We start from the raw sequence: 27,050 nt of genomic DNA, 5'->3' as shown, positions 1-27,050 counted from the left end.
TCCTCTCTCCAGTTAAACTTACAATCTTTCTTCATTAAGTTAGTCATGCGATTTGCTATTTTCGAAAAGTCTTTAATATATCTCACATAGTAACTGACTAAACCCAAGAAAGTCTTATCTATGACGTTCTTTGGTGTAGGCATTCACTCACAGCTTTTATCTTTGCAGGATCTACTAACACACCCTCCTTAGAGACGAAATGACTCAAAAATGAACTCTTTCTAACCAAAATTCATACAAAACTTTGCATATATTTGGTTCTCCCTAAGTGTCTGTAAAATAATCCTCAAATGTCCCTCATGTTCTTCCTTGCTCTTTGAATAGATCAATATATCGTCTAGGAACACAAATACAAATTTATCGAGGTAGGATAGAAAAATTCTATCCATGAGGTCCATGACAACAGCAGGTGCAATGGTTAGCCTAGAAGAAATGACGGTAAACTCATAGTGTCCATACCTAGTCCTGAAGGCAGACTTAGGTATATCTTGATCAGCAAACCTCAATTGATGGTAGTCATACCTTAAATCTATTTTGGAGAACATCCCTGGACCTTGAAGTTGGTCAAACAAGTCATCTATCCTAGGTAATGGGTTTTTTTTCAGTGACATTGTTCAACTCATTGTATACTCTATACACAGCCTTAAAATATCATCCTTCTTCTTCACAAATAAGACAGGGCGGGGCTCCCCATGGTGACATACTAGGTCTAATGTACCCCTTTTTTAGTAGTTCTTCTAACTGGTTTTTCAACTCGTTCATTTCTGCTGGAGCCATTCGGTATGGGGCTTTGAGATAGGTCCATGTACTAGGTCAACAGTAAACTCTACATCTCTCCTTGGAGGCATACCAGGTATTTTTTTTTAGCAAAAACATCTTGGAACTCTCTAACTATAGGCACATCCTTAAGTCTCAATGGATCATCCTCAATCCTTCTTATGGAACACATAAATAGAGGCCACCCTTTTCCTATGTAACTCTTAAGTTGCAAGGCATTAATTACTTTAATCCCTTTTTCTCGAGGTATTCTCCTATATGACACCCGTTTTCCAGAAGGATCTCTCAGTTCCACCTTCTGTGCATTATAGTCTATCTAAGCCTTGTACTTGCCAAGCCAATCCATTCCCAAAATAAAGTATAGGTTCGATAGGCTAAACTCTATTAGATCGGAAGGAAAGAAGCCCTTCCCTATTTTCAGCGAGACATTTAGGAATTTCTTAGAGCAATTAACAGTATACCCAGACGGAATAACTATAGGCTACAAAAATTGACTCGGACTCGACCAGTTCTAGAGTTCTAACAATTGTATGGGCAATAAAAGAAAAAGATGCTCCAGAATCGAACAATACTTTAATAGGAATTGAGTTGATAGAGAAAGTACATATGACAACATCCCGACGAGCTTCGTTTTTGCTAGCTGTCATCATATACAACCACCCTTTGCCCTTATTATCATTGTTGTTGGTCACATGATTCCCATTTGGTGCCTGGTTATTTGCATTAGTTAGTGCTTTGGAGTAATTAGGGTTGCCTGACCCATTAAATGTATTTCCACCATTCCCATTCCTATTCTTAGGTTTGTTCCCATAATTTCCTTTCTTCTGACTGTTGGAGTTAGCCTTATTCTTTGAGTTAGCACTCATACGCTCTATGCCCCATTTTCCCACACGACACTCCACCTTATTACCCTCGCAATCCCTCCCAGTATGGTTGTTTGGGCACCTTTTACACGCTCAGGTTTGCGGTTGTTGGTGTTATTGTTATTGTGGTGAGTGTTGTTGTTGTTTCCTTTACCGAAGTTTCTTCGGGAGGTTTGATTGGTGTGGTTCCCATGGTGTTTCTTTTCAAATCTTTGAATCTTGGGGTTTGGATTCTCTTTTCGTTTCTCACCTTATTTACCTCCTTCCTCTCGTTTCCTAATTGCACATAAGTGGGAAGCTTTGCCAAAAACGTGGTCCAGCGAGGTGAAAGTATCTCCCCCAGTCTCCCTTACAGGTCAAGGGTGAGCCCTAATTCAAAGCGTGGGGGTAATTTCAGGAGCAAATCTAACCAACTCAATGAATTTGCGGTAATATTCATCAACAGACATGTTCTCTTGTTCTAGCATAATAAACTCTTGGGCTTTCTGCTTTTTGAGGTATGATGGGTAATACTTATCCCTCATAGCTTTCTTGAAAGTTTTCCACCCAAAGTCAGGCTGTTTTAGGAGGTTTTCCTTAGCTTGAGTCCATAAAAAGTGGGCATCCCCCTGTAGGTAATAACTTGCTAAGGGTATAGTCTTGTCATCTCGACAAATGAGGGTAAAGAAAAGCTTAGCAAACTCCCCAACTCAGTTTTCCATTTTTTCTGGCCCCCTTTTGCCATTCAGTATTGGTGGGTTTCTACGGGTAACCTTTTTAGACAAGTCCCCATCCCGGTTATGTTCTTAGGCTAGGTTAGCTGTAATTTGCACTAGGTCAAGAATCGATTGCTCGATCGACATTTAAAGGGGTTTCAGGCGTGCCAGCTTGATGAACCATTCTGCGCTGAAAAGAAATGACACAATGGCTGTTTCAGTGACATACACATAGTCGTTTATTCACTTAACTATTACACAGTCCCGTGTTCATAAAACAAGTTTTTATTGCGAACAATCATTAAGTCTCTATTGACTTGCAATATAAACATCTCAAATAAAACGTACATCAAATAATAAAAGAATGAAAATATTGTATTATTATTAAAAAGGGAAAATTTTATTTTTTCCAAAGAATTCCTAATATAAATAAATAAATAAAGCAATACAAATGCTAATATGCTACTTGTCATGCAAGCCTTATTATTAAAACAGAAATAAACAACTAAAAGAATATTCTAATCCTACTTATATTTTCAATAGAAACTAGGGACTATAATGGCGAGTTTCATCATCTGAGTTAGGATTTTCTATTCCTTCTTCCATGCCAGCTTCATCCTCAAAAGGCTCGTCATCCTCTATAGGTTCATCTTCCTCCAGTGTTTCTTCCTCTTCTATGGGTTCTTCTTCTTCCTCTATGTGCTCTTCTTCTTCTTCTTCTATAGGTTCTTCCTCAATCGAATCCCCTTCAGCAAGCTCATTTTCATTAGGATCTCCCTCTTCCTCATTTTCTACGTCAATTATAGGTGCAACATGATTTTCCTCGCTCACAGGGATAAATGTCCTATTATTCCCTTCATCATCGTAAATGTAGGTAATAGTTTTAAGGTTTGACGCTATGTGGTAGTCCTCGGGTATTAATTCATCCTCCAACGTTTGGTACCTTACTCTTTTTACAGCTCTAGATAGCGTTTGTGGCTCAGGCTTAACTCTAGGATTTTCAGAATTCACATGTACAACCTTAGTTCTCGAGCTTTCCCCTCACATGATAGGTTCCTCTAACTGGAGGTGATGAGGTAGAGGGTTCACACCTTCTTTTCTCACGAATTCTCCACTCATTTTCGCAGTATTTAAGGTTAGTAATAAAATGCCCTATAGTAGGAAGGTATTGGTTCCAGTAAGTATGTTTGTCCCTGTTAAAATCTTTATCTTTTCCCCATATCTACGATGTACAAAAAAAGTAGGGTTCTATGCTAGGGACATATATAAGATATAAAACGATTATGTTAAATTTTAGAACTCCTTAAGCATGTTCAAAATGTTTTCAACAATTAAATCATTCGGTTCTAAAATATTCAAAATAAGGTTATAGTTCAACCTCTTTTGAGACATCTTTTATACGTACCAATTTGAAGTTAACTTAGTGTTCCTAACCACTATCTATGTACCTATCGTTGTACATCCTCTTAATCTATTCATACTTCGAAGATTTGATTCATTCTGCAGTATTTGCATACTTCTATAAACATATCAGACATGTAAGGCAAGAAAAGGAATTACAGATAAAATCATTCTTATGATTTAATGCACATTAAAGTAAGCTATATGCTCCTATCCCATACCAATTTTTAAATACTTTTGAAATATCTTTGAAAATAGGAACTTTTGGCTCTGACAATCAGTTTTTAACACCCCCAGAATTCATATACATCTAAACTACGTTGCATCGACTTTGGGAGTGTTACCGCCGACACAAGGCTTATTGAAATTAAAACATTAACTTACTCCTTATTATGAAAATAAATTGTAGCGGAAATAAAATATAATCTACAACTCGAGAATCACTATTGACTTCTTTATTTAAAACCATTAACTAAGTAAACCATAAACAAACTCTAGGAGGTTCAAACAAAATACTTAAAAAGTTTATGAAACAGAGAGTATCCCCCGTATACATAGTATGCCCGAACTCATGCAGCATCATCAGCATACCTAATCTGCTCCCCATTGAATATCAATTTTTCATCACATGTCAACAAACAAACACAAATAACAAACAATCAGCAATGTTGAGTACGTACATAAACAGTAAAATAATATACTAAGCATAATTAAAAAAATAAGAATCATTCCTAGACATGATACTACGAGAGCATTACATTTTATTACTTTTATATATAATTTAATTGGCAAAGAACGAGCACCATCATCTTTCCAGAATCATACGGGCTACTTAATCTTTAATAGACAACTTGGTCTATTAGATGGAATACAAATGCGGTTTTATTCCGCTTCACACTCATCACCTTAGCATGCATACCCCCAAGATCGTACGGAACCTTCCACCTACTTGAGCTAACAAAATTTATAAGCACACTACTGTTGTCACAGTAGGCCCGCGTACGAGTGTTGAACAAGTCTCACACTCCTCCCATTGTTCACTACTTGTAGGGATTCCAATTTAACTACAAGTTTATCACCAAATATCCTTCTTAGTGACATTCATTCACATAAAGAATTAAGCATCTAATCATTTAATTTTCCTTCTTAGGTACATTGCTTAATTCTTTAGTTTATGCAACCTCCTGTAACATCCTTGCTACAACAATAAATCATACGATTCCAATCCAATTCTCATTTCATGCTTGTGATATGATAGAATTACGCATATCGATAATAATTCATTCCAACTCACAAGTCATACAACAAGGATATACATACTGATTTTCAATTGATTTCATGTTACCAAACAATCTCATCAATATTTAATCAACAATAGTTCCCTATCATGATTCTAGGTTCCAATAAAACAATTCATAACTCAACATGATACTAACGTTTCTAATTGAACTAGTACGCGTACGTACCTTGTAATGGAGAATCTTCGCTGACTACTTAAAACGTTCCGCTTATGAAATCGGAACCTAATCGAATAATAACGTATAGCAGTGCCAAGTCCTTGATATTTTTAAAACGGTTTTTGCACCAAATACCCCCGACAAATCAACAAATTCGCAATATACCCTCAATATTTCAACAATTCACCATATACCCATGACTTTTCATTTTTGTGCACCAAATACCCTTTTTTAAATGTCGTTAACTCACCGTTAGCTTTATTTACGATTTTGCCATCATTAAACCCTAACGCTAATCTAACCTAACCCTAACCCAAATCTAACCCTAACCCTTCCTCTAATCCTACCCCTAAACCCTTCCCCTTACCCTAACTCTAACTCTTTGGCAGCCCCCCTCCACCCCACCCTCCCCCTCCCCCTCCCCAACCGCCGGCCTCCCCCACCCCCTACGCGTCCCACCATCGGCCTCCCCTCACCCCTTACCCATCGATTTCCCAGCTTCTACCCCTCATCGCTGCGCGTGCCGGCCTCCCCACCCCCTGCGCATCCGTTCATCGTCGACCTCCCCTCACCCCTTCCCCGTCGATTTTAGGGTTCCCAAAGGTGAAACCACATTAACGGTAGCTAAATTCGGCGCCACCTGATTGCTACTGTTGTTTTAGCCATCGCCGCGCTACCGGATTGCTACTCCTGTTTTGGTCATGTCGTCGCCAGGTTGCTCCAGGCTGCTACCGCTGATCATCCGTCTCCAGGCTGCTGCCACTGGTCTTCGGGAGTTTTAGAGGGGAGTGCGTTGTGAGCTTTGCGGGGCTGCGGGAGGGAGGGGAAGGGGGTGGGGGTTGCGGCAAAGGGAGGGGAGGGGTGGGAGTTGTGACGGAGGGAGGGGGGATTGGGGCTGCGGCGGGGGGAGGGGTGGGGTTGCGGTAGAGGGAGGGGGTGGGAGTTACGACGGAGAGAGGGGGAGGGTTTGGGGGATGCGGCGGGGGAGGGGTGGGGTTGCGGCAGAAGGAGGGTTATGTCATTCATTATATGGATTTCGAAAGTTGTCTTTTCATACATCATCATTAATTTTGATTAAATAAGCAATAATAGTATAGTGGAGTGATGGTTATATCTCTTTCTTTCATACTAGAGGTTGTGGGTTCGAATGTCACGAATGCTTCTTTTTTTTTTACTATATGAGAAAGACGTGGATAGAATGTTACTCAATAAGGGATGGTGACACAGACATTCTAAGGAATGCTTCTCAATATATTAGACGTGGTCACGTGGATGCGACTTAGCCCATATTTAATACAGACTTACGATCAAATTTTGTTTATAGTATTACTTTAAATATAAGGGTAGTACTGTAGTGGTCAATACTACTCTTCAAATGGTATCATGCTTACATAATTAATTTTAAGGATTTTTTTGTCAAAAACTACCTATTAATTACAACTTTTTGAAAACAACTACTTATTATGTCTAACTTTTAAAACAACTACCTTTTATCATTTTTTTTTTTGGTAGCACTACCAATACACAGTAAACGTTAGTAATTCCGTTTGGTGGGCCCCACTTGACATTTCCCTTAACTACTCAAATTCATTCGACACACCTCTTCTTCATTTCCTTCAAACACCATTCTCTCTCATCTCATCTCATCTCTTCACATCACACCATTCTCTCTCACCTCTTCCACCATTCAAATCATTTCAAGAAGACCAACAAGATTCACATTTTTCATCTTGCATCTGAAAATCAGGTAAATGGTTCCTTCTCTCTACAAATTTTGATTTACTGTTAATAGTTATGAATTTTCCAATTTGCAAGAAATTAGGTTTTCAAATTGGGGCTGTGAAATTTATCAAATTCACCAAATTGTGGTTTTATTTAAGGATTTTTTTGACAAACCTTCATGATTTAAACATCCTTTAATTTATTTTTGGAAGGATGTTAAGCAACACTTACCAATCAACTCAGATATTACCCAACAAGTGCGACTGTGGCATCCCACCAAAGATGCTTGCTTGCTTTTTACCATGCCTTTTACTGATGTTGATGCTCAATGAAGAATCAAAGATGATGGGGGAATTTGCAATTCACCAAGTAAAAAGAAGGAGAGAGAATTTTTTTTGGTTGACATTGAATATTGGAGTATGAGGTTGGTGGTTCTAATTCAATGAAGGGGGAAGAAGACAACCCACAACAGTAAAATGGAGGGAAATGTCAAGTGGGGCCCACCAAACGGAATTACTAACGTTTACTGTGTATTGGTAGTGCTACAAAAAAAAACATGATAAAAGGTAGTTGTTTTAAAAGTTAGACATATTAGGTAGTTGTTTTCAAAAAGTTGTAATTAATAGGTAGTTTATGACAAAAAAAACCTAATTTTGATGAACATATAAATTTATTTATTTTTAAGGATGCAAGGGATATGTTTAATAACATTAACTAATTACAACACATATTTGTAATTTTGTGGAAACATAGATCACTAAGAGATCTTAGATTAGATTATGATTCTTTGAAAACCTTTACATAAGGTCAAGGGTTCGAGCCCAGGCTTTAGCATATTTATTTTTTAAATAATGACCACTTGACTTTGTTAATTAACTGACACGTGGCAAAATTCTGGTGACGAGAGTAGGGTGTCACGTGGCGCATCGACGTTGTTACGCACGCCTTTTAATATATTTGTATAGATAATGAAGTCAGAATTTATAGTTAAATTAAGTAGGAAAGAAAAAGAATTTTTTTTATAATATACTGGACTTTTGCTCTGGCGAAGACCACCACCCCGTGCGACCAAAACTTCGACAGTAACCACCGCTTTGCGCACGACCACGACACAACCACATGAAGCTCGACCCGCAAATTGACGTGCAGCACCGCCGCCCGACACATGCACCTCGACGAGCCCACACGAACCTCCACACTCAAACCATCAGAAGCGAACCCGACTGACCTTCGTGCGTCGCAACCTCCAACTAGCCCTCGTGCGGCGCTGCTGTGGGTTGATGAAACAATCAGGGGAAGAGGAAAGAAAAAGGACGCAGGAAGAGTAGAAGAGGAGGAGAGAGAAAAAACTTGGGGGATTCACTAGTACGATTTGCGTCGGATGCGAGGCACCCATTCCAAAAAGTTACAAATAGGAGCAAAAATCTTCGATTTTCATAGTTACAATCAGGAGCAAAATCTTCGTTCGTTGTTTATGCCTCCGCACATAATCTCTTCGCTTTACTCTTGCACTTATCGCAGGCGAACCATTTCTCCCCCTTAACGAAACAAAAACGAGTGTGAACCCAGGTTGATTCACCATCTTCAAAGTCGAAGACCGAAATGAGGAGGGTGTTGATCTGAATTTGGACTTTTGTTTGTATTGACACATTCTCTTAGAAACTCATGATCATAAAAAAAATTGAGCGACCCTTTCCAGAACTCTATTTGCTGCATGGGGTTTATTGTAAAGTAAAGGAAGGCCCTCTATAGTGATCCTAAGACGAGCAATTTGGAAATCCGTTTGAGATTGACTGATATTCCCCTGGGCCTAACATGCATGAGACTAATGTATATCCGTTTGAGATTGGCTCCCATTAATTAATTGATCACTTCTATTACTAAGTAGCTGCATTACATCCTACATATTTCATTGTTTCTAGGCAGATACAAGTGTAGAACGTAGTTTCCTAAAAGTTGGGCCTGCATCAAACTAGAGCTGCTTACATTTGGAAAAAGAAGGGCAGAAAAAAGAGGAGTAATCATCCCTTATTTGAATATCACTGGCCATAAAACTCGGGTGAAGTTATTACTGATATTATCAACAAAGTGTCCTCACTGAGTTGTAGATAGATAAGTATTTGGCAGCTGCATTATTCCAACTATTGTCGATTTGCATAATCTTCTTTACAAGCATTTGCCATTCGTCTGGTTCTGCACAAAAACAAAACAAGTTGAGGCAATATGAATATAAGGACTACTTTCTGATCAAAGTATATTCAAGTAATTGATACAAGAAAACAGAGAAAAAATTGAATATATTGAATCCTTGTCCACTGCAAAATGCATGAACGAGTTAGCTGATGAGCTTACTGTCAAAATAGAATTTAAATGCACGATCCATAGCCGAACTCAATGAGCCTTCATCAATACCTTCAAAAACAAACCTAACACAAAGGCAAAAAAAGAAGAATAATCAGCCATTTCGATTGAATACTATGCATTTATAATTACCACAGAAGGTAATGAAGATTTTACACTGTATAGAAAAGAACAACATTGATTAAAAGTTTAGTCTTAAGATGCTCTATATCTGTGCTTCAACAAATATGACTTCCTTCTTCTCTTCAAATAGTCAAAACAAGCATTTGAGGTCTTCTAATGAAATACCCAAATCTAGAGGGTCTTTTGCTCTCAAAGTTTGTGGGGTGAGATTTAGGGAAATTCTGCAGCAAAATTGGCTTTTGCTATTATCTCAAGTGGTTGATTGGTGCAAAACATTCTATAATGCTCATGAATGAAACAACTCCGGCCATTTTGATTCAGAGCAAAGGATCAGTCTTGGTGATTCATTGCCAGATACGCCTTCCCTAGATACTTTCTGGTTATGTTGATAGTTGAAGGTAGTATGGTATTTACTTCCTTGCATTCATGAAAGACTTGCTTCTTTTCACAGCCTCTTATCTTTAGACAAAACTAGTCTTCTGGACTGTGCACGAATTGTGATTTTGAAATGATAACGAAATATGAACTAAGATAAAGAAAGAGTTTATGATAAATTTGGTAACTGAAAATGGATCTGGGCAACCCGAGGAGAAGGAGAATTCGGTCCACATACAAGCCCAAAGGAGGTTCCATACTAAAACCAATTGGCAATAATAGGAGTAGCTCCCGAAGCTTATATTATTTTCTCTCCTCTTTCTCCAATGTGGGAAAACTCACATGTGCACAACAAACATGGGGTTCAACAGTTTACAATTTACTTCAAAGAAGGTTTGGAGATCTATGTGCAAAATAGATAAGTTTTCTAAAAAAAAAAAGCATTTTTACCAGTGATGATATGACTTTTGTCAATCAGACAGGATCACTCAATTAGTGAAACTAAAAGTTGAAGCAACAGCCCAAAACATCCAGAGTTTGTACCAAACATGTGACATTAAATGAAAAAGAAAACACAAGTTCAAGCACAATCCTAATGGAGCTATTTCTTCTTAATGTGCAATCTACATACAAAGCACGAGGTTTTAACGTATAGAAGCAAAAACCAATGCTTCAACTTGTTATAAACCCTTTATGTCTTTCAAGATGCTTCAACTTTCAGTGTCTTGTGTTTTTCTATAACCAGGGGAAATTAGAAAAGTGTACATTAAAAAATATGAATAAAACTATAGAATAGCAGAAAAAGGGGGAAAAATCAGAAGATACGTGACTATAGGTATATGAGCAAGTAAATGAAAGAGGACCCAAAAGCAAGAAGTTTCTTGAGTATGCAGAAAAGGAGGTAATTGTGGATGAACAAACATTACACGGCATTGGGACGAGCCTTCCTTCACAAATTAATCCATAATACGTTACCATTGCCATCATTTATTACCCTCGACTACATTGGTCGTAAATATATTATTTACACTGATTGATGCTTCACATATCATGCCACAGAGATCTAAATGGGTTGTGAACTTCTTTGTTTTGGGGGGTTGCTAAACCTTATTCTGAACCCTCAATTGGCAATCAGAATGTGATAACAGTGCATATAATAAATTTTTACATGTGAATCTATGAATTGCAAGATACTTTATTCATGATCTTGTGGAAATCAGCTATGAGATACAAGAAGTTCAAAATAAAACTAATCAAAATATGTTACCCATTTGACATTTCATTGCTAGATTGATCGTCCATATCAAAAACTGTATCCGCAAGACCGCCTGTCCTCCTCACAATGGGTACCTGGATATTATTTTCAAGGGTAATATCAAGAGTTTTGATTAATGAAAAGATGTGTCAAGTGCAGCTTATAGGACCAGAAGTCACAAAGACCCATAAAAACATCCTATAGGAAAACATAATAGGTAGACTTCCCCCAAAAATCATCATCTCCTTTCACAATAGCAACAAGAGATCCAAAAACTCAACATCCAAGAACCTTGCTTCTCCACTTCCAAAACCAACGCATTTAGTCTGCAGATGCTACAAGACTAACAGCTCGCTGAATAAACTACAATCTATATTAGCTTATAAAAATTTATGCCCACATTTACTTAACTATGACACAAACACAAGCATCAGATGAGAGAGCACTACTGAACGTCACAGCTGCATCTGTTGTCAGTACCAAAGAATCCAAACTCTCAGCCAAGAAGACATTTCTATCCTTTTTTGGGGCTCAGACTTTCCATGACGAGTATTTGGAGTTGGATCTTAACAAGTTTTTGTAGAGAAAGTAAAAGAATTACTGGGAGATCTAGCTGGGTCAAATATATCCTACATAAGACCTAGATATGTTACCACAAGCATAACATGTTTTCTTACCCTTGGTCAAGCCCCCCTATTTTTCTGATGTTTTTTACCCTGTTTCTATTGTATTTCCTTTCTTCCATAATAATGCACGTGAAACCCAATTTAGAATCCTGCAAATAACAACCTATACTAACATAATATATCTAGAACTAAGGCACTGCAAACTACCAGAATCCCAAGAGTATATAAGAAGAGAGATTTTTCCTCCTTTTTTGGGGTAAAGAAGAAACAAGAAAGCGAGGATGTCAAAGTTGAGTCAGATGTTACAGTTTTTCAGGAAATGGCTAGAAGCAAATGAAATTTATAACTATACTCAGCAAAAATTTGAATTAAGCAAGGTACATCAGATTCTCACAGCTCCTCAGGTATGGAAAATACTGATGGTAAACGTAATTAGGGACAAAACTCTGTATCTAAGAAATGATAAAAATGACTCCTATAGTCATAAGAATTAAGAACATACCGCTCCATACCGCATACCAATCATCTGAGCAAGTCCACATGGCTCATATATGGAAGGAACTAAGACCATATCTGCGGCAGCATAAAGCATGTGTGACAACTCCTCACTGCAAGAAAGACAAAACCAAAAAAACTGTGAGCACCTAAAAGTCACGGAAACAGACACATTCATGCAGTAAATATGATCCTGTGCAACCACAGAAACAATGTAAGTATTAAGACAATCTGATCATTCGTGCTGTGATAGGCAAGGTACTGGTAGAAAAAGCAAAAAGGCTGACTGGACAGCATATATTTAACGAACAATTTTCACGATATAAGGAAAAGGCGAAAAGGGCTGAGCGTTCCCTGTGAAAAAGCAGGAGAGTTCCTATTCATCCACAATATAAGGAAAAAGTAACAGTTACTCCTCGGGTAAGCAAGGCTTTTGGACACTGGCAGATATATTCTGTGTCTGGCATCCTATAAGTCACTCTCATCAAGGAAAAGGAACACATCAGAACGATAGACATCAAGAAGATGACGAATAATAATATTTTTGAAAAGGATACAGCCTTGTCCTCAGACCTTGCTCCATAACATCCCCTGGTGAACAAGATATTCCCAGGGCGTCAAGCTTTTTGAAAATATTCGAATAACAAGCAGCTTTGGTCCATTTGGCTTTTCAAGATGGTAATAAAATTAATGAAGATCAAAATAAAACCAGTATATTGAATGAGGTATGTCGAGGAATAAATGTACTCAACCTTACCTCTGAAAGTCAAAATTGTAAAGAGGTTATATAAAAAAGATAAACACAAAAAGTTCTAGGAAAAATTTATAAAAGAGAGTTATGTACAAGTATATTTTTCTAGAAAACAAATTGAGAAAGAAAAAAAGCACTATTTGTGAAAAGAAAATGCATATAGTTTATGAAATGGCAAAAGGTGGAAACACCACAGTAGGGCTATTCTCTACTTACGATCAACAACCTAAATTCTACCTAACTCGGTTCAATTCCTAATTCCTAATTTCTATTAAGGGATGTCATCACTTTAACAAGAAATCATCTTGGGTCTATACTCTCTATCTTTTCTCTTGCAATGCCTTAGAATGATCTAATCAAACCTCTTCACTACAGGTGCCCTCTTCCATCATCCTCACCTATGAAAAAGAAACACAAATTTAATTTTCACCATCACTGCAAGATTACCTATAAATCAAAAGGATCCGAATGCTGGGACCTTGGTTATGCTGCAAAGGAAAAGATAATACTAGTTAGCTTCTTTTACTTGTATCCCAAACTTAGATATCACTTCTAATAATATATAGGAAGCGGACAGAAGACTAACCAATGGACTCTAAGAATGATGCATTTATGAGTTAGAGAACACATATATTACGTCATCATCTCTGTACTTACTTTAAATGTTGGGATTTGAGCCCATTATAGACCTTTTCACTTAAAGACAAAGTGGTGACACAGACTCAAGAAATGCATATAATATACACAAATCCTGTTCAGAATATAAATTAAATAAATATAATGCACATTTGTGTAATAAACTAGCCTAAGGGGAAAGGGTCCTTTTGGTGATACAAATTACTCCCTCCGGTCTTTATTAGTTTACTCGTATTCCTTTTTTGGATGTCCCTCATTAGTTTATCCATTTCTTTTGTGTCTATTTTTGGAATGGGACCACTAACTTTTCATCGACTTTCCATCACACATACATTCAACTTTAATATAAAATAATAGTTTCTCTTTCTTTCTATGTCCCATAACATTATATCTTCTAAAACTCTGTGCAAAAGAAACGGGTAAACTAATAAAGACCGGAGGGAGTAGTTATTATGTTTAGCTTGGGAGGGAAGCAGCTAGTTATTTAGAGATGAGAGAGGGAAGAAGTGAAGAAGGACTATATATAGTTTATATCATCAGTTAGAGGAAAATATTCAGAAAATATGGAGTTATTTTTAAATTTTAGATGTTTAGTCTTGGGCGTGTCCAGCCACTCGAAAGTCTGGGATCGTATCTTTGAAAGTGTATGATTCAATTGCATTACCAATACAATAAAGTATCAATGTCACCCAATTCTCTTTTGTATTCATCCTCATCTTCTTCCCCAACTTTTGTTTGCCAGATTCTCAGTTATTCACAATTTTGAAAAAGAAAACGAGAAAACTACAAATTCAAACTGAGGCGTGCAAAACGAAAGAGGCTAGTTCAAACTTCAAAACTTCAAATACACAAACTTAGCAGCAGTTACATGCAGAGAAACATCAATGAACAATAAAAAGAGAAAGAAAATAATAAACAGCCACTCTTGATGAAAACCGCGTAAAATATGTAACTACAGGAAAAGAAATAAGAGAACTTTATAATGAGATACCCGTAATTAAGTTGAGTTGACCACACTAAGATACCCTAATTTTCATCTATTTGTAAAGCTGTGCCATAGCCCATAATAATGCCAAAAAGGGTAGAAATCACTAAATTGCCTGTCACTGAAACATTTAGGTAGAAGATGTTATTCTTCGGTCACACAGAACAAAAATATACTATACTGCGTAGACTATTTTGGAACTCCACAATAATTTTCAGCATTCATAGAGTCCTGAGTATAACTTTCAAGTGATTGTAGTCATTACCAAAGTCGCAAGGCCTTCAAATTCTCTTTCTACATGGCTATTTGAAGCAATTCCCAGTACAACCATCTGTCCACCCTATAAAATAAGAAAACGAGTCTCGATCAAGAATCATATTTAATATCGTGCAAGGCATCTTATGGGTTATCTAAGAGTATATTAAAGAGACAGTAGTAAACTTGTACTTGACCAAAAATAGTGTTGCAAATTTCTTCCAAGTAAATGCTCGAGTAGAAAGATATACTATGAATTTTTCTCAAAATTTGAACAGTATACAAACTATAAATACCAATGTGTTCACTAATAACAACAAAACAATCATCAGTTGCAAAGATACAGCCAAAGCCAATACTGAAGAGCTATAAACACTGAATAAACAACCGAACAAATAAAGAATTTTGGTGCACACACACTCCACTTTCCCGACCCCACACAACCCCTCCCCCCTCCTCTTAAAGAAAAAGAAATAAGAGCCCAGATAGCAACAAGAGTTGCATGCTTCCCAGCACATTCTCTGTAGAGCCTGACACTACATCCAAAAATTTTAGTTGGCAACCAAGAAAAAGTTACATCTACATGAACAAAAGTCAGAACAGCAGAGAGGCAAATGTTCTGGAAGACAAATTCAACCACAACATACAGAAGTTATGCGGAAAATTTTACCTTCGCAGCAATAATGTTCTGGTATATATAAAACATCACCACGAATTCAAAGATCAAACATAAAGTTATCCACAAAGTGACTTGAATAAAGAGCAAGATACACAAAATCTAATAGTCATAGGCTCAAAACGAACAACTAAATGGTTTTCGAAGAAGATGCAACTGCTAGCAAGAGTTGCCGTTGAGCTTTTCTATAAGCTGCTTTACAAGCTCAAATCAATTATGCACACTGGGAGAGTACCTTAGAAGAGAGGCTACATAAAAGTGAATGATTGGAAACTTGGACGATAACTACGCAATAGCTAGTGAATGTATTACAAAAAGAAAATAGCAATGAGGTAGTGAATGACAACTTACTAGTTCCTCAACATTTTTGATTGCATGCCGGATCAAATGTAGACCTTTCTGTGCAACCAACCGTGTGATGCAAACAACTAAAGGTATCCTGTCTTTCAAATGGGTACCAGCTCCAACAGACTTCGTGGGCAACCCAAGGCCTTTTTGAATGTACTCTTTGCATATGGCCTTTCCATCAAGTAGTTGTGCTGCCAAAAAATATATGCATGCAATAAAAACGAAAAGTATAAGGAGAAAGTGCACACCATATAAAGCCGTAAAGGCTGAAACTAAGCAATGAGCTTGGACGAATGACTAGGAAATAAACAAAAAAAAATATCTTTCTGCTTTTCATAGCTAGTGTATTGACTATATACTGACAAATAGTTCCTTATGCAGGTGACACAGATTTCATAACGCATTCAATCCCCCCTCCTCCCTTTGGTAATGCCAACATATTTGAAGATAAATAAGATAACTGCAGGAGAGACTTTTCTTATCATTGCAGCAGCAGTTAAGTGAAAAGTCTAAACTCACACCTAGGTTCCTGTACTGTTTTCTCTTTCTAAAACGTAGAATGTCTTCACTGAAATCATCAGATGGAAACATGATTCTGAATGTATCAACAAATCAGAAAGAAAAACACTACTAATGATTTTTCATTTTACCATCAAACTTAGCTGGCAGGGACGAATCAGAAGCGGGATTCCACAAGGCAGTATCTATGCCATTTAAAACACCATTGTACCTGCAGAAGGATAAATATATTGAGATGCATGTTGACTTCAATTTATGTAATTGCTGATGTACTGAAGGTGTGAGTAAATTATAATTGTCTCGCTGCACAAAATCATGAGCCTCATGATTAACTCTACTACCACCTCACCAGATAAAAGATTTGACTGCTTGATAGGAAGAGAGAGCCACACTGTGGAGCAACTTAACAAGATGAAGAGCTTCCCGACCAAGCCCAAAAGTTAAGATTTATTGTCAGCTCTAGATGATTCAAGTAAAATCAACAATAGAAATAAGGCCTTATGTGTTTAGATATGAATCAAGGTTTTGAATTGAGAACCCTAACACTGTTTATAGGATGAAAAGAGTTTCAGGCAATTTTTCAATGGAAATGGAGTAATGTCACTCTGTGAAACGCAGATAGACTCTGAATCCACTCTTGAATCTCGAAAATAAAAGAACTAAGAAAACTTAACTAAAAAATCATCAAATCACGTCTCTTCAAATGTGCAACCACCCTAGGTCTACTTTTGTAGCAGAAATTGCTTGGTTCCTACTCCAGCATGAAAAATGGAAACAAAAGAAAATAGAAAATAATAAAAGGCCCGACAAACCATACAGAATTATAATGAACTAAATTAGTCCAAAACTTCTACAACTTGGAACACATTCATTTTAAAAAAAAAGTTAGAACTTGGAACCTAATGAAGGCCCAAAAAACCTAAAATAAATCCAATATGTAAGAATCCATGCTTTACCAGTTAAGTAAAAAGCACATGGGTTCCCAACAAATCAATAAAGATAACAGCATCCCAATAATTTATGCTCGCAGTTTGGACTCCAGTGATGTGGGGATCCACGTTAATCCCTTCCTCTTGAAGAGATTAGTTCTCCAATCAAATGAGACTTCAACAGTGTCATATCAAGGAGTCAAATAGTCCTCAGATTATGTTAATGCATAAACTCCAACAAAAAAACAAGCGCCAACACCAAAAAAAAGTTCTGATGAAGTTCGATTTCATATCCAAACCAAATGCATAAGAATTTGGTTTTCTCTTTTGCTCCCATAGTCGCACAAATACAAGAAAAAAATTCTGGTTGATGGGAAACAAATCTGGAATACATTTTGGAGCAAGAAAACTTGCTAGGAAGTAGGAGAACTATTGGGGATTCTTCAAAAAATAGTATCAAAACCTTTCACATATACTCATTGTTCACCTTTTAAAAAAAAATTGTGTTTCAGCGTACTTTTTGGTTTCCAACTCCTTATTTGTAGAGATATAATCATTTTGACTTTAAAGCCAACTTCCTTTTGAACAAAGAAAAACCTTTGTCAGGAAAGGATGTACGGATCTACCTCTTGGTTGCGGTTTCTCTTTCTCAAGAGAAGCTCTCAAAATTCAACTGTGAATCACATCTTAGCCAGATAGCTTCCCATGCTATTAATTTCTGACGTAACTACTTGTGTAGGCAAGAGTTTCTTCTCAAACTCATCCTTCAGTAGACTCTTAACAATTTATGCTCCCCCTTCTCTGTGCCATCTGATATTTACATCTTTCCACCAATAATTGCAACATTTAGAAGATGCAATCACGACTGGAACGAATATAAACTCCTCATATTGGAAAAAATTAATATATCCAATCAAGTCCAGTAATCACTCTTCAAGTAAATTGGGGGTAAGGAGCCCATCAATTAAGGAACTTCAACTCCAATATCTTCCCCGGATTCAGATGGACAATGGAAAATCACTGCTCATGACAAATAATAGAAACTTACACATCAAAGTACCCAAAAGGAAGAATCGATTTGCAGCAACTTCATGTATCTCAATTCACAAGAGTCCAAGACATACCATGCAATTCGAGGATTACATGCTTATATGAAGACAAAAACACCGAAATCTCATCTCTTATCGCAAACCAAATTACCAAATTCACAACTAAGAATTCCTATGCCAAAAAGTCCAATTTAGACTCCCCAACAGTCCCTAATACTATAAGATTATTCATATATTATATTCCTGGTTTATATAACCTTCAATATCTTCTAAAATGGTACATATTACTTTAGAAACTATAATACTATATAAATGCAATATTGTTGGTCACTTTATAATCCCAATGCAATGCCCATCGAATCCTTAAACTGTGTGTTAACCTCCAACAAATGTGGAGGGAATATGCAGAAAAAATCCATGATTCATATAAGCAAATTTGAAACAATCCTGCTGGTGCCCCGGGGCACTGGGGGACCCCTTAGCATTTACCAATTTGAAATGGAGTTTTCAATGTTCAAATTAAATTTGGACTTAAATCTTAATATTTGGGACTTTTGAGTTGAATTATGATCTAACCCTTTGGAGTGAAAAGTCCAATATGCATAAGTTTAGTTTATTTCTCAAAAAGTTTAGTCCTAGAATTTGAAGCACTCACAACCTCAACAGCGTAAAAATAAAATTTATGGTCTGTAGAGCATGAAGTGTATGTAATTATGCCTAATATTTAAGTATGTTGTGGGTACCAGATTTTAGGGTTTAGAGTGGGGATTGACCTCACATCTTGTGATCCCCTTCTTCCTATCTCTACCTTTATCAAACTCTGTGCCCTTTCTCAATGTAGCATGTATATAAATAGGGAAAAAGTAATAGTAAGACTAAGAAATAAAACAAGGAACAAGATGGAGAAGCACTTGATGCACACATGAATGAACTGCCAGAGCAAAAAGATAACTAAAGAGTATAGAAACAAGTGTTTCACTGGAAAACTTACTTTTCACGGCATTTGATTAGAGTACTCGAAAGCCAGCCGGAGCCCAGAGTTTCCTTTAAATAGGATGGTGAGACTGTACTGAAAAAAAGGGGAAGCAAAAATCAAGTACTTTATTAGCATAATAGCTCTAAGCAGAATTTGCAATGGAATTCTCCTTACATGAATATTTACTAGCAATACACAGAAACTCTTCCAACATCAATCATTTGTGTCAAGATCCATGCCTAAGAGTCTGTCAACTAATAGTCTTAAAAGCCCTTTTGACGATCCAGGCCAAAACAGTGAAGCTCCTATTACTAGGTCCTTGCGTCTGGAATATTAAAAAACAAATTGACAAAAATTTCATCAACCATGCAAATTTAGCTCCATGAGAGCAAAGGAGCCCATAATGTAGAAATTATAACTTATAACAATGTGTAATTAGGTTTAGCTTGATGTAACATGCCATCATTACCGCCTTATTTTGCTCTTTATAGTGAATTGATATACTATTAAAAAGTAAAAGCTACAGTTTACATTTTTATATAAATAGTTATAATAGAAAGAGCGACTCCTATGACATAAGTGGCATTACAGCTTCAAATTGAAAGGACATAAAAGCAGTGACTACGAGTTGTGACCCCCACAATGTGGAAGCTATTTTGATATAGCTGATCTAATAGAATTTATAACTTGTAAGATCTCTGGATTGAGATCCCATAAAAAATGTTTGCCTTACAAGGGATGCTACTTACACAACTGCATTGCTGTATACAATACCCCCTTTGAGTAAACTCAATCTCTCTGGATTATGCCCAATAGTTCTATCATCCACTGCCTGCAAGAATAAGGGGAAAGAGTTCCAAGTTGTTAAAATTGGATAACATGTGCATCACACAGGCTTGGAAAAACAATAGTGAAAAACTACAAGGTGAAAATTCAACACTACTGTGTTAAGTACTTATAACAGTGAAACCAAGTATGGCAATATATAAATCTCGCCTCCAACAAGAAGTCATCTTTGCAAAGTAAATATACGCATCTGTTTTACTTGCCATGGAGAGATCTAACTAAAAACATCTACCCCAAAAAAAGTTCTACTTCCGCAGATGATAGATTTGGGGTCCATCTGGTAAGAGCCAACTGAATTGAGTAGTAATTAACACAGAAAAATCTTCACTTTCCGAGCTCAGCAGATTGATCCCAGCAATAGGGTAGATAGGGGGGGGGGAGGAGACTTAACATTAATAAAAGAAGGATGATTCACAGCCAATACAAGCTAGCTTACTTTTGAGAGGTGTGCTTCTCTCCAGTTTCTGTTCCTAATATTTTCTGGATACCTTCTATACATTCTTTGCTCTTATTTATACTCCCACAGTCCCAGTCCCAGTCCCAGTCCCACTACTGCTTACTTGCTATGAATTCCACTACTTACAAACTCCCTCCCCTTGACAAAAAGATCCTGACACTGGTTAACTAACTACTGACTTCATAAGCAACTTACAAAATTAACTCCCCTGAAAATTACTTCCACACCCTTGGACACCTTCTAGCATAAGTAAATAGGATAAGGGGCCTGGTGGTATCCTTTGCATCATCTTCACACGCAGAGTACTACCAAATCTTGCATTGAGGTTGATTACTAAGGCAATGTTCAGGTCACCTAAATTTGATGATATAATCAGGTTTCTGATCTTCTGCGATCTAATCTGAATTCTAAATATTATAATCTGATAACATCTGGTGACTTGATCTAATCTTTTTTAACCAAAAGATTTTTTAAATTAGATGATGGCAATTATCATAACTAAGAATCTCGGTCATAATCTATAACCAGTAGAAGAAAAACAACTACCCCCTAATGACACATATCTTTCTTCCACACAATCTCTACCTTTTGTTTAAATATTATCCATTTAATTGTTCCTCTCCTGCAATGATCGACCTCTTTTTTAATAGGATATTGATTTGTGATACAAAATATAATTTCATTATGGGTACCTCAATCACTGTAACATAATACTCGCTCACCTTATCCATGGTAGCATAAGCATCTCCGTCAAGACCGCACTTGCCAAATTGTTCTTTTCTGCCAAAATATACAACAAAAATAAACATAATTAGACCTCAGAATGATGAGTAGAAGCTACATTACATGCAATAAAAGTCTGCATGAGTTACCATCCACATAAACCAAGGGCCAACAAACTATATCTTAGAAACTTTCAGCCAAAAAGCCAGACTTATTTGACCTTATCTACCTTGTCCACCAATCTGAACTTAGTTTTACTTTTAACATAAATTTGGCAGTCCTAACCAGGGGAAAAAAAGCGGTCGCGGGAACTGTCACGTTGTCGCACGATCAGCTTGTAACGGGGAAATATAACGTCTAGCGGCGTGAATTTTTTTAAAAAAATCACATAAATATGTTTCAACCTTATTTGCATTTTTTTAGTTTATGAAGTACTATTACAACAAAATATAATCAAATCTAATAGAATATCATGTTTCATCAAGTATATAATTAAATCATAAAAAGAATTTGGCCAATGTTTGAAAAGAACGGATGTAACGGGGATAAAAGCGTTCTAACGTGGCGAGTTTGCATTACGGAACGGACAACGCGGCGAGAAGTATGTGAATTTTATTATGGCGTTCCGTAACGGAATTTCGCAAAATGGCAAATTCAAAATCCGTTACAGAACGGCCGTTCTGTAACGGAACGAGAGAGTTTTAATTCCCTGGTCCTAACATGAACTTAATTGAACTAACCTTAACTTATGTAACTTAACGTAATTTTCCCTGAAAGTTCATGAAAGAACACTGTCCCAGCGCTTAAGATGAAATTTGAGAGAGATGTGAATCAGTGATTCTACAAAAGATGCTAGGTTTATAAAGATGTTCCTCAAGAGTATATATGTGATTGAGATTAACACCATTACCCTATAATAAAACATCCCAAATAGGAAACCAATAACAGTATTCGGTGGAAGTTGTGTTAGATGACATACTGAGAAAATTAACTCTGGGTAGTTAGAGGAAGCAGCAGATCACAAGTTATATGTGCAAGTACACTGTTAGTCTATAGGTCAAACAAATATTATCATTGAATTCTCCCTATATTCTGGCATATGACATAAGTTCTCCTCCAGCATGTTCAAAGTTCCATTCAACATGTGCAAGAACATCAAATCTGCAATTACAGTGTCGCTACAGAATAAAATTATGAGCGGGAGCACTTAGAAAAAATTACACCACTAGAGTTTTGAAATAAGCATAGGTGATCCCATTGTCTCCCTAACAAATGGTCTTTATAGCACACGAATTGATTGGTATTGAACAGCGAAGAAACAATATTATGGTAGCATTACACAACAGTTTCCAGCTTTTACAGTCTAAGAAACAGTTGACACTCACTTCCATAACATTTTTGCTTGATCTTTGCTTCATTTTAATTGTTTTCCTTTTGCATTGAATTTAAAATACATAATTTTTAGATGACAGGATATATGTTAATAATATATTTATCCAGGATAGCCAAAGTGATTGTACACAGGGGACACATCATAAAGGTATTATAACATACCGACACTCTCCATAATGCTCCATGTTGTGGATTGTCAATACTATTCTCGGTTTCTGGAAGATACAACAAATCAATTACAAATATATATGAGATGAACTGAAAGGAAACCCTCCCTGAAAAAATTAAAGATGTAAAAAGAAAAAGTAGCAATAACACTAAAAGAATAGAAAAAAAGAAAGTAACATAGAGTGAATTTTATTAAGTCCTTGCCTTAAGTGAAAGGTTATGGTACATGTCCCAATAAAGCAAGGGTAGTGCACTAGTCTGCCATTCATGAACATGAATTATATCTGGTTGAGTACCAGTAACCTGTCAGAAATATGAACATACCATGTGAATCTAGATCTTATAAATGATTATACATGATATCCTCAAGACAGACAACCTCAAAAAACTCAAAACAATTTTACTTAAGAACAAGCAAATCAATGAGTCAAGTGATTATTAGACAGACCTGCATGTATTCAAGGCAAGCTCGACTGAAAAACAAATATGCCTCCAGCTCATCGTATGAACCTCCATATATTCTCGGGCCTTTAAAGAAATTATTGGTTGGTTCAATTAAGATGACAGGGATACCTGAAGCTACAGCACGATATGCATTTGTCAGAACCCAGTTGCCATCATGGTACGATTTATATGTGCAGATTAAGTTCAATTCAGTTATTTGCCGCATTGGGAGACACTCGTAATAAGGAAGCATAACATCCACAGTCTGACCACGTGACAAGCATGCACGAGCAAGTCCAGTTACCACGTCTCCAAGACCACCCACCTTAGCTACTGGCGCCATTTCAGCCGTAACGTGAACTATGTGCATCAGATCTGAATCCTTGTTTACATTGAAAGATAGTTCAGCAGTCACATCAGATGAAGTAACACTCTTTTCCCAAAAAGGAATTTCATCATCGGGCGAAGGCCATTTAATATTTTCTCTTATTAAGCCAGGTGACTTTGCCACTCTCTGGGTACCCACCTGACAATGGAAAGAGCCATATGAGGCATCAAATGCAAAAACATGTGCAATTTAAGAGCCTCAAGAATCAGACAGTCTTCATAAATCATAGGCTGAAAACACCTCATTTCTCATTTCCTCGGTAGCTTCCGAGTAGGTATCAGGTAGCCAAATTTTACCCCAAGTCTTGTCCAGCCCAACCAACATGTATGTGCATCATTGATTCTTTCAATTTCTTCTTCCTCATGCCTTTAATATATATTATCATAATTTCACATAATATTTAGACCGCCAAAAATTCTTTGGTTATATACACTCAAATTTAGTTATAATTCTATCATCCTCTACAGTACAGCCAAAATTTCTCTTTCTCTACCCTCTTCCTCTTCCCTTTTGCATAAAATCTCCAAAATCATTAACTACTTGTTCAACTAAAAAAATTGACAGGAAAGGAAAAAATGGAAATTTGAGGTCCCTAATCTAAGAGTTGATAGAAAAAGATTCCGTTGTAAAAGTAATGCACCATGAATTTGGATCAAAATACATCTAATACTTACGTAATCCTTGTATTTCCTTCTCATTTCCTTTTAACTAACAAGCCTAAAAGAGTTTCCTTCCGCTCCAACCATTAAGGCTCCATTTGGTAGGGCGTAAAACATTTTCAGTGTAAAATCATTTTCATGAAAAACAATTTACAATAGAAAATACAATTCCAAAATTAGTTTTCCGTTGTTTGGTTTCATGTAAGAATAAATGAGAAAGAAAAGAAAAGGGAAAGTAAGGAGGTAGTGAGAGGAGTGTAAAAGAGAGATGATGAAAGGGAAAATGGCTTTACACTCTTTTGCCAACTTAACAATGTAAAATTGAAAATAGAGGAAAACTGTAAAAACGTTTTACGCCCTACCAAACGGAGCCTAAAGCAAACATTACAAATAAAAATTCTTTCACGCCTTCTCTCTTAGGTTCTTTCTCAACCCTTCCTTTCTTTTCCTTTCCTTTGTCCTATCGCGTGGTCTATACAACAGATTTTGACTTACCCAAACTCACCTTCAATTTTCTGAAGTTATAGTAACTTAATTCTTACCCGAACTTAATATTTTTCTTAAAAAGTCCAAATAAGTTGAACAAAATACTACATTAAACCCTCTTCTTAAGCTATTAGATTAGGCTATCACCATTATCAATCCTAAGATAGTAAGATACCAGCAAAACCACAATGTCAAATAACTCCAACATCTCATAATCATCATCATAAATTTATAAACTTTAATGGGCATTTCACCACACCAACAAACAATTCGTAAACTCTTAACTCCCAAACCACAATACCTATCAACTACTACTATAAAATATCAAATATTTACAGAACATAAATATTACCCACAAAAATACTCATTAAAACACAAAAATAAGAGATTATACCATATGACAACACCAATTTTAAACTAAATTATGAATGTCTACCTGAAATGGAAGACAGTTGTTGCAAGAGAATGGGGAATTGATGGAAAAGGTGTGATTTTTCTTGGTTGAATGATAAAATAAAGTTGTGGGTAGTTTTGGGTTTAGTATGCAAGTGTGTAATAAACTGGAACAAGGACTCATAATTGTCATTGTTTGTGATGCAACAAAACCCATCTTCTACAACAGAGTTTAATCAAACTCTTTTCAGTTGTATATTTTTATCATTCTCTCTCTGATTCAGTAATTTGCGCGCACATGGAAAACAAACAAAAGTAGGAGAGGTATATACCGTAAACGGTTCCGTCTTCACCAGTGAACTGACGTTGGTATCTGGAATAAGCTTTTTAACAAGTACAAAATCGCATATGGATTCGAACCATAATTTATTGGGAACTATGTCCATTTTTGGAAAAAGAAAACAAAATTAAACAAAGTTATTTTCTACCCCTTCGTTTTGTAATTTGAGTATTTTAATTCATTAGTTTTTTTTTTACTAAAAAGTAGAGTCGGTTCATTCATGCTCGTTAAATCATAAAAAATAAGAGAACGTATTGTGTCGGACTCGTCCGACCATAATCTTTGGTCGGACGACTTTAAGGTGGTTCCAATTTTTTTTCAGTTAGTCTTAATTTTTTTTCAGGTAGTCTTCTTTTTTTTTCAGGTAGTCTTCATTTTGTTTTCAGTTAGTCTTCTTTTTTTTCAGTTGGTTTTTGTACTTCAGTTAGACTTACTTTGGGTTTCAGTTGGTCTTTATTCTTTTTCAGGTAGTCTTTATTTTTTTTTCAGGTAGTCTTCATTCTTTTTCAGGTAGTCTTCGTTTTTTTTTCAGGTAGTCCAACTGAAAAAAAAACAAAGTCCAACTGAAACAAAACAAAGTCCAACTGAAAGAAACATAAAGTCCAACTGAAAGAAAACAAAGTCCAACTGAAAGAAAACAAAGTCCAACTGAAAGAAAACAAAGTCCAACTGAAAGAAAACAAAGTCCAACTGAAAAACAAAACACTAACCTCTGCTTTCTCTCACTTTCTCCTTCTTCTTCATTCCTCTTAGCTGATTTTTTTCTTCTTTGTTAGATCAATAAAGAATGGAGACTGAGATTAAGAATTTCATAGGTATTACTCGCAAGGTGCTTCAGAGATACAAAGTGTAGTTATACTATCATTTTTTGTGTACAGAAATGTACTCAAAGTTACAATGTTGAACTATCAATCATATCTGCCATATTCCTTCAAGTGCCTCAAGTTATTCATCCTCCACAACCACCACACATGATCCTCCACAGGATCCCCCACTACAGCTTCCTCCGCCGTCATCTCCACCATCAGTACTAACACCACTTTCTGCACTGTATGCATCATTATTAAATGTCAATCCCATGTGCACTGTCTTAAGTAATACTTTTCTGTGTAGCTATTACGGCTGAGATGGATATGAAAGATTGTTGTGATGGAATCTAAATCACAGATTCCGGTTAATAATCTTTACGAGATTTAGTTAGAGTTTTTCTCTTCATTTAGTGTGATTGAGTGTTAGAATCTGATTTCATTTTTGTATATCCTAATTTTAACAGTGCTAAATCAAATTGGAAGAGGGAACTAATAGCTTTGGTGAAGATAAGAACCACTCCTCCTTTATCTACAGAGAAGAAGAAGAAGAAAGAGGAGAGAGAATGTGACCTAAAAAGTGAAGCAGAGAGAAGATGTATTGGGCTCAGCCCGTCTGACAGTAAACAATACGTCAGACGGTCTGACCCAATACTTTCACAAAAAATAAAAGT

At 36.5% G+C, this 27,050-nt stretch overlaps 1 protein-coding gene across 4 annotated transcripts; it reads right to left on the bottom strand.

Moving 5' to 3' along the window:
* Window positions 1-8,771: 8,771 nt before the first annotated feature.
* Window positions 8,772-25,709, bottom strand: LOC104886802 (uncharacterized). 4 transcript variants are annotated; one of them, XM_010671322.4, is made up of 15 exons: window positions 25,563-25,709; window positions 23,309-23,830; window positions 23,065-23,163; window positions 22,855-22,907; window positions 21,300-21,357; window positions 20,024-20,106; window positions 19,290-19,367; window positions 16,452-16,531; window positions 15,805-15,992; window positions 14,788-14,862; window positions 13,349-13,389; window positions 12,158-12,263; window positions 11,042-11,124; window positions 9,268-9,341; window positions 8,772-9,108 (listed from the first exon to the last, which is right to left on the bottom strand). In XM_010671322.4, the coding sequence occupies exons 1-15, from the start codon at window positions 25,674-25,676 to the stop codon at window positions 8,996-8,998; spliced, it is 1,767 nt and encodes a 588-aa protein (XP_010669624.1). In that variant the 5' UTR covers window positions 25,677-25,709; the 3' UTR covers window positions 8,772-8,995. The 4 variants fall into 4 exon arrangements, with proteins under 4 accessions (XP_010669624.1, XP_010669623.1, XP_048494942.1 ...); XM_010671321.4 differs by having other exon boundaries at window positions 25,274-25,656; XM_048638986.2 differs by lacking the exons at window positions 8,772-9,108; window positions 9,268-9,341; window positions 11,042-11,124; window positions 12,158-12,263 and adding exons at window positions 12,286-12,618; window positions 12,708-12,741 and having other exon boundaries at window positions 25,274-25,666.
* Between the last annotated feature and the right edge of the window lie 1,341 nt (window positions 25,710-27,050).

Source organism: Beta vulgaris, chromosome 2 (assembly GCF_026745355.1).
Source record: "Beta vulgaris subsp. vulgaris cultivar EL10 chromosome 2, EL10.2, whole genome shotgun sequence".
NCBI lineage: Eukaryota > Viridiplantae > Streptophyta > Magnoliopsida > Caryophyllales > Amaranthaceae > Beta > Beta vulgaris.
The sequence above is the reverse complement of the archived record's forward strand: the minus strand, read 5'-3'. Positions and strand labels throughout refer to the sequence as shown.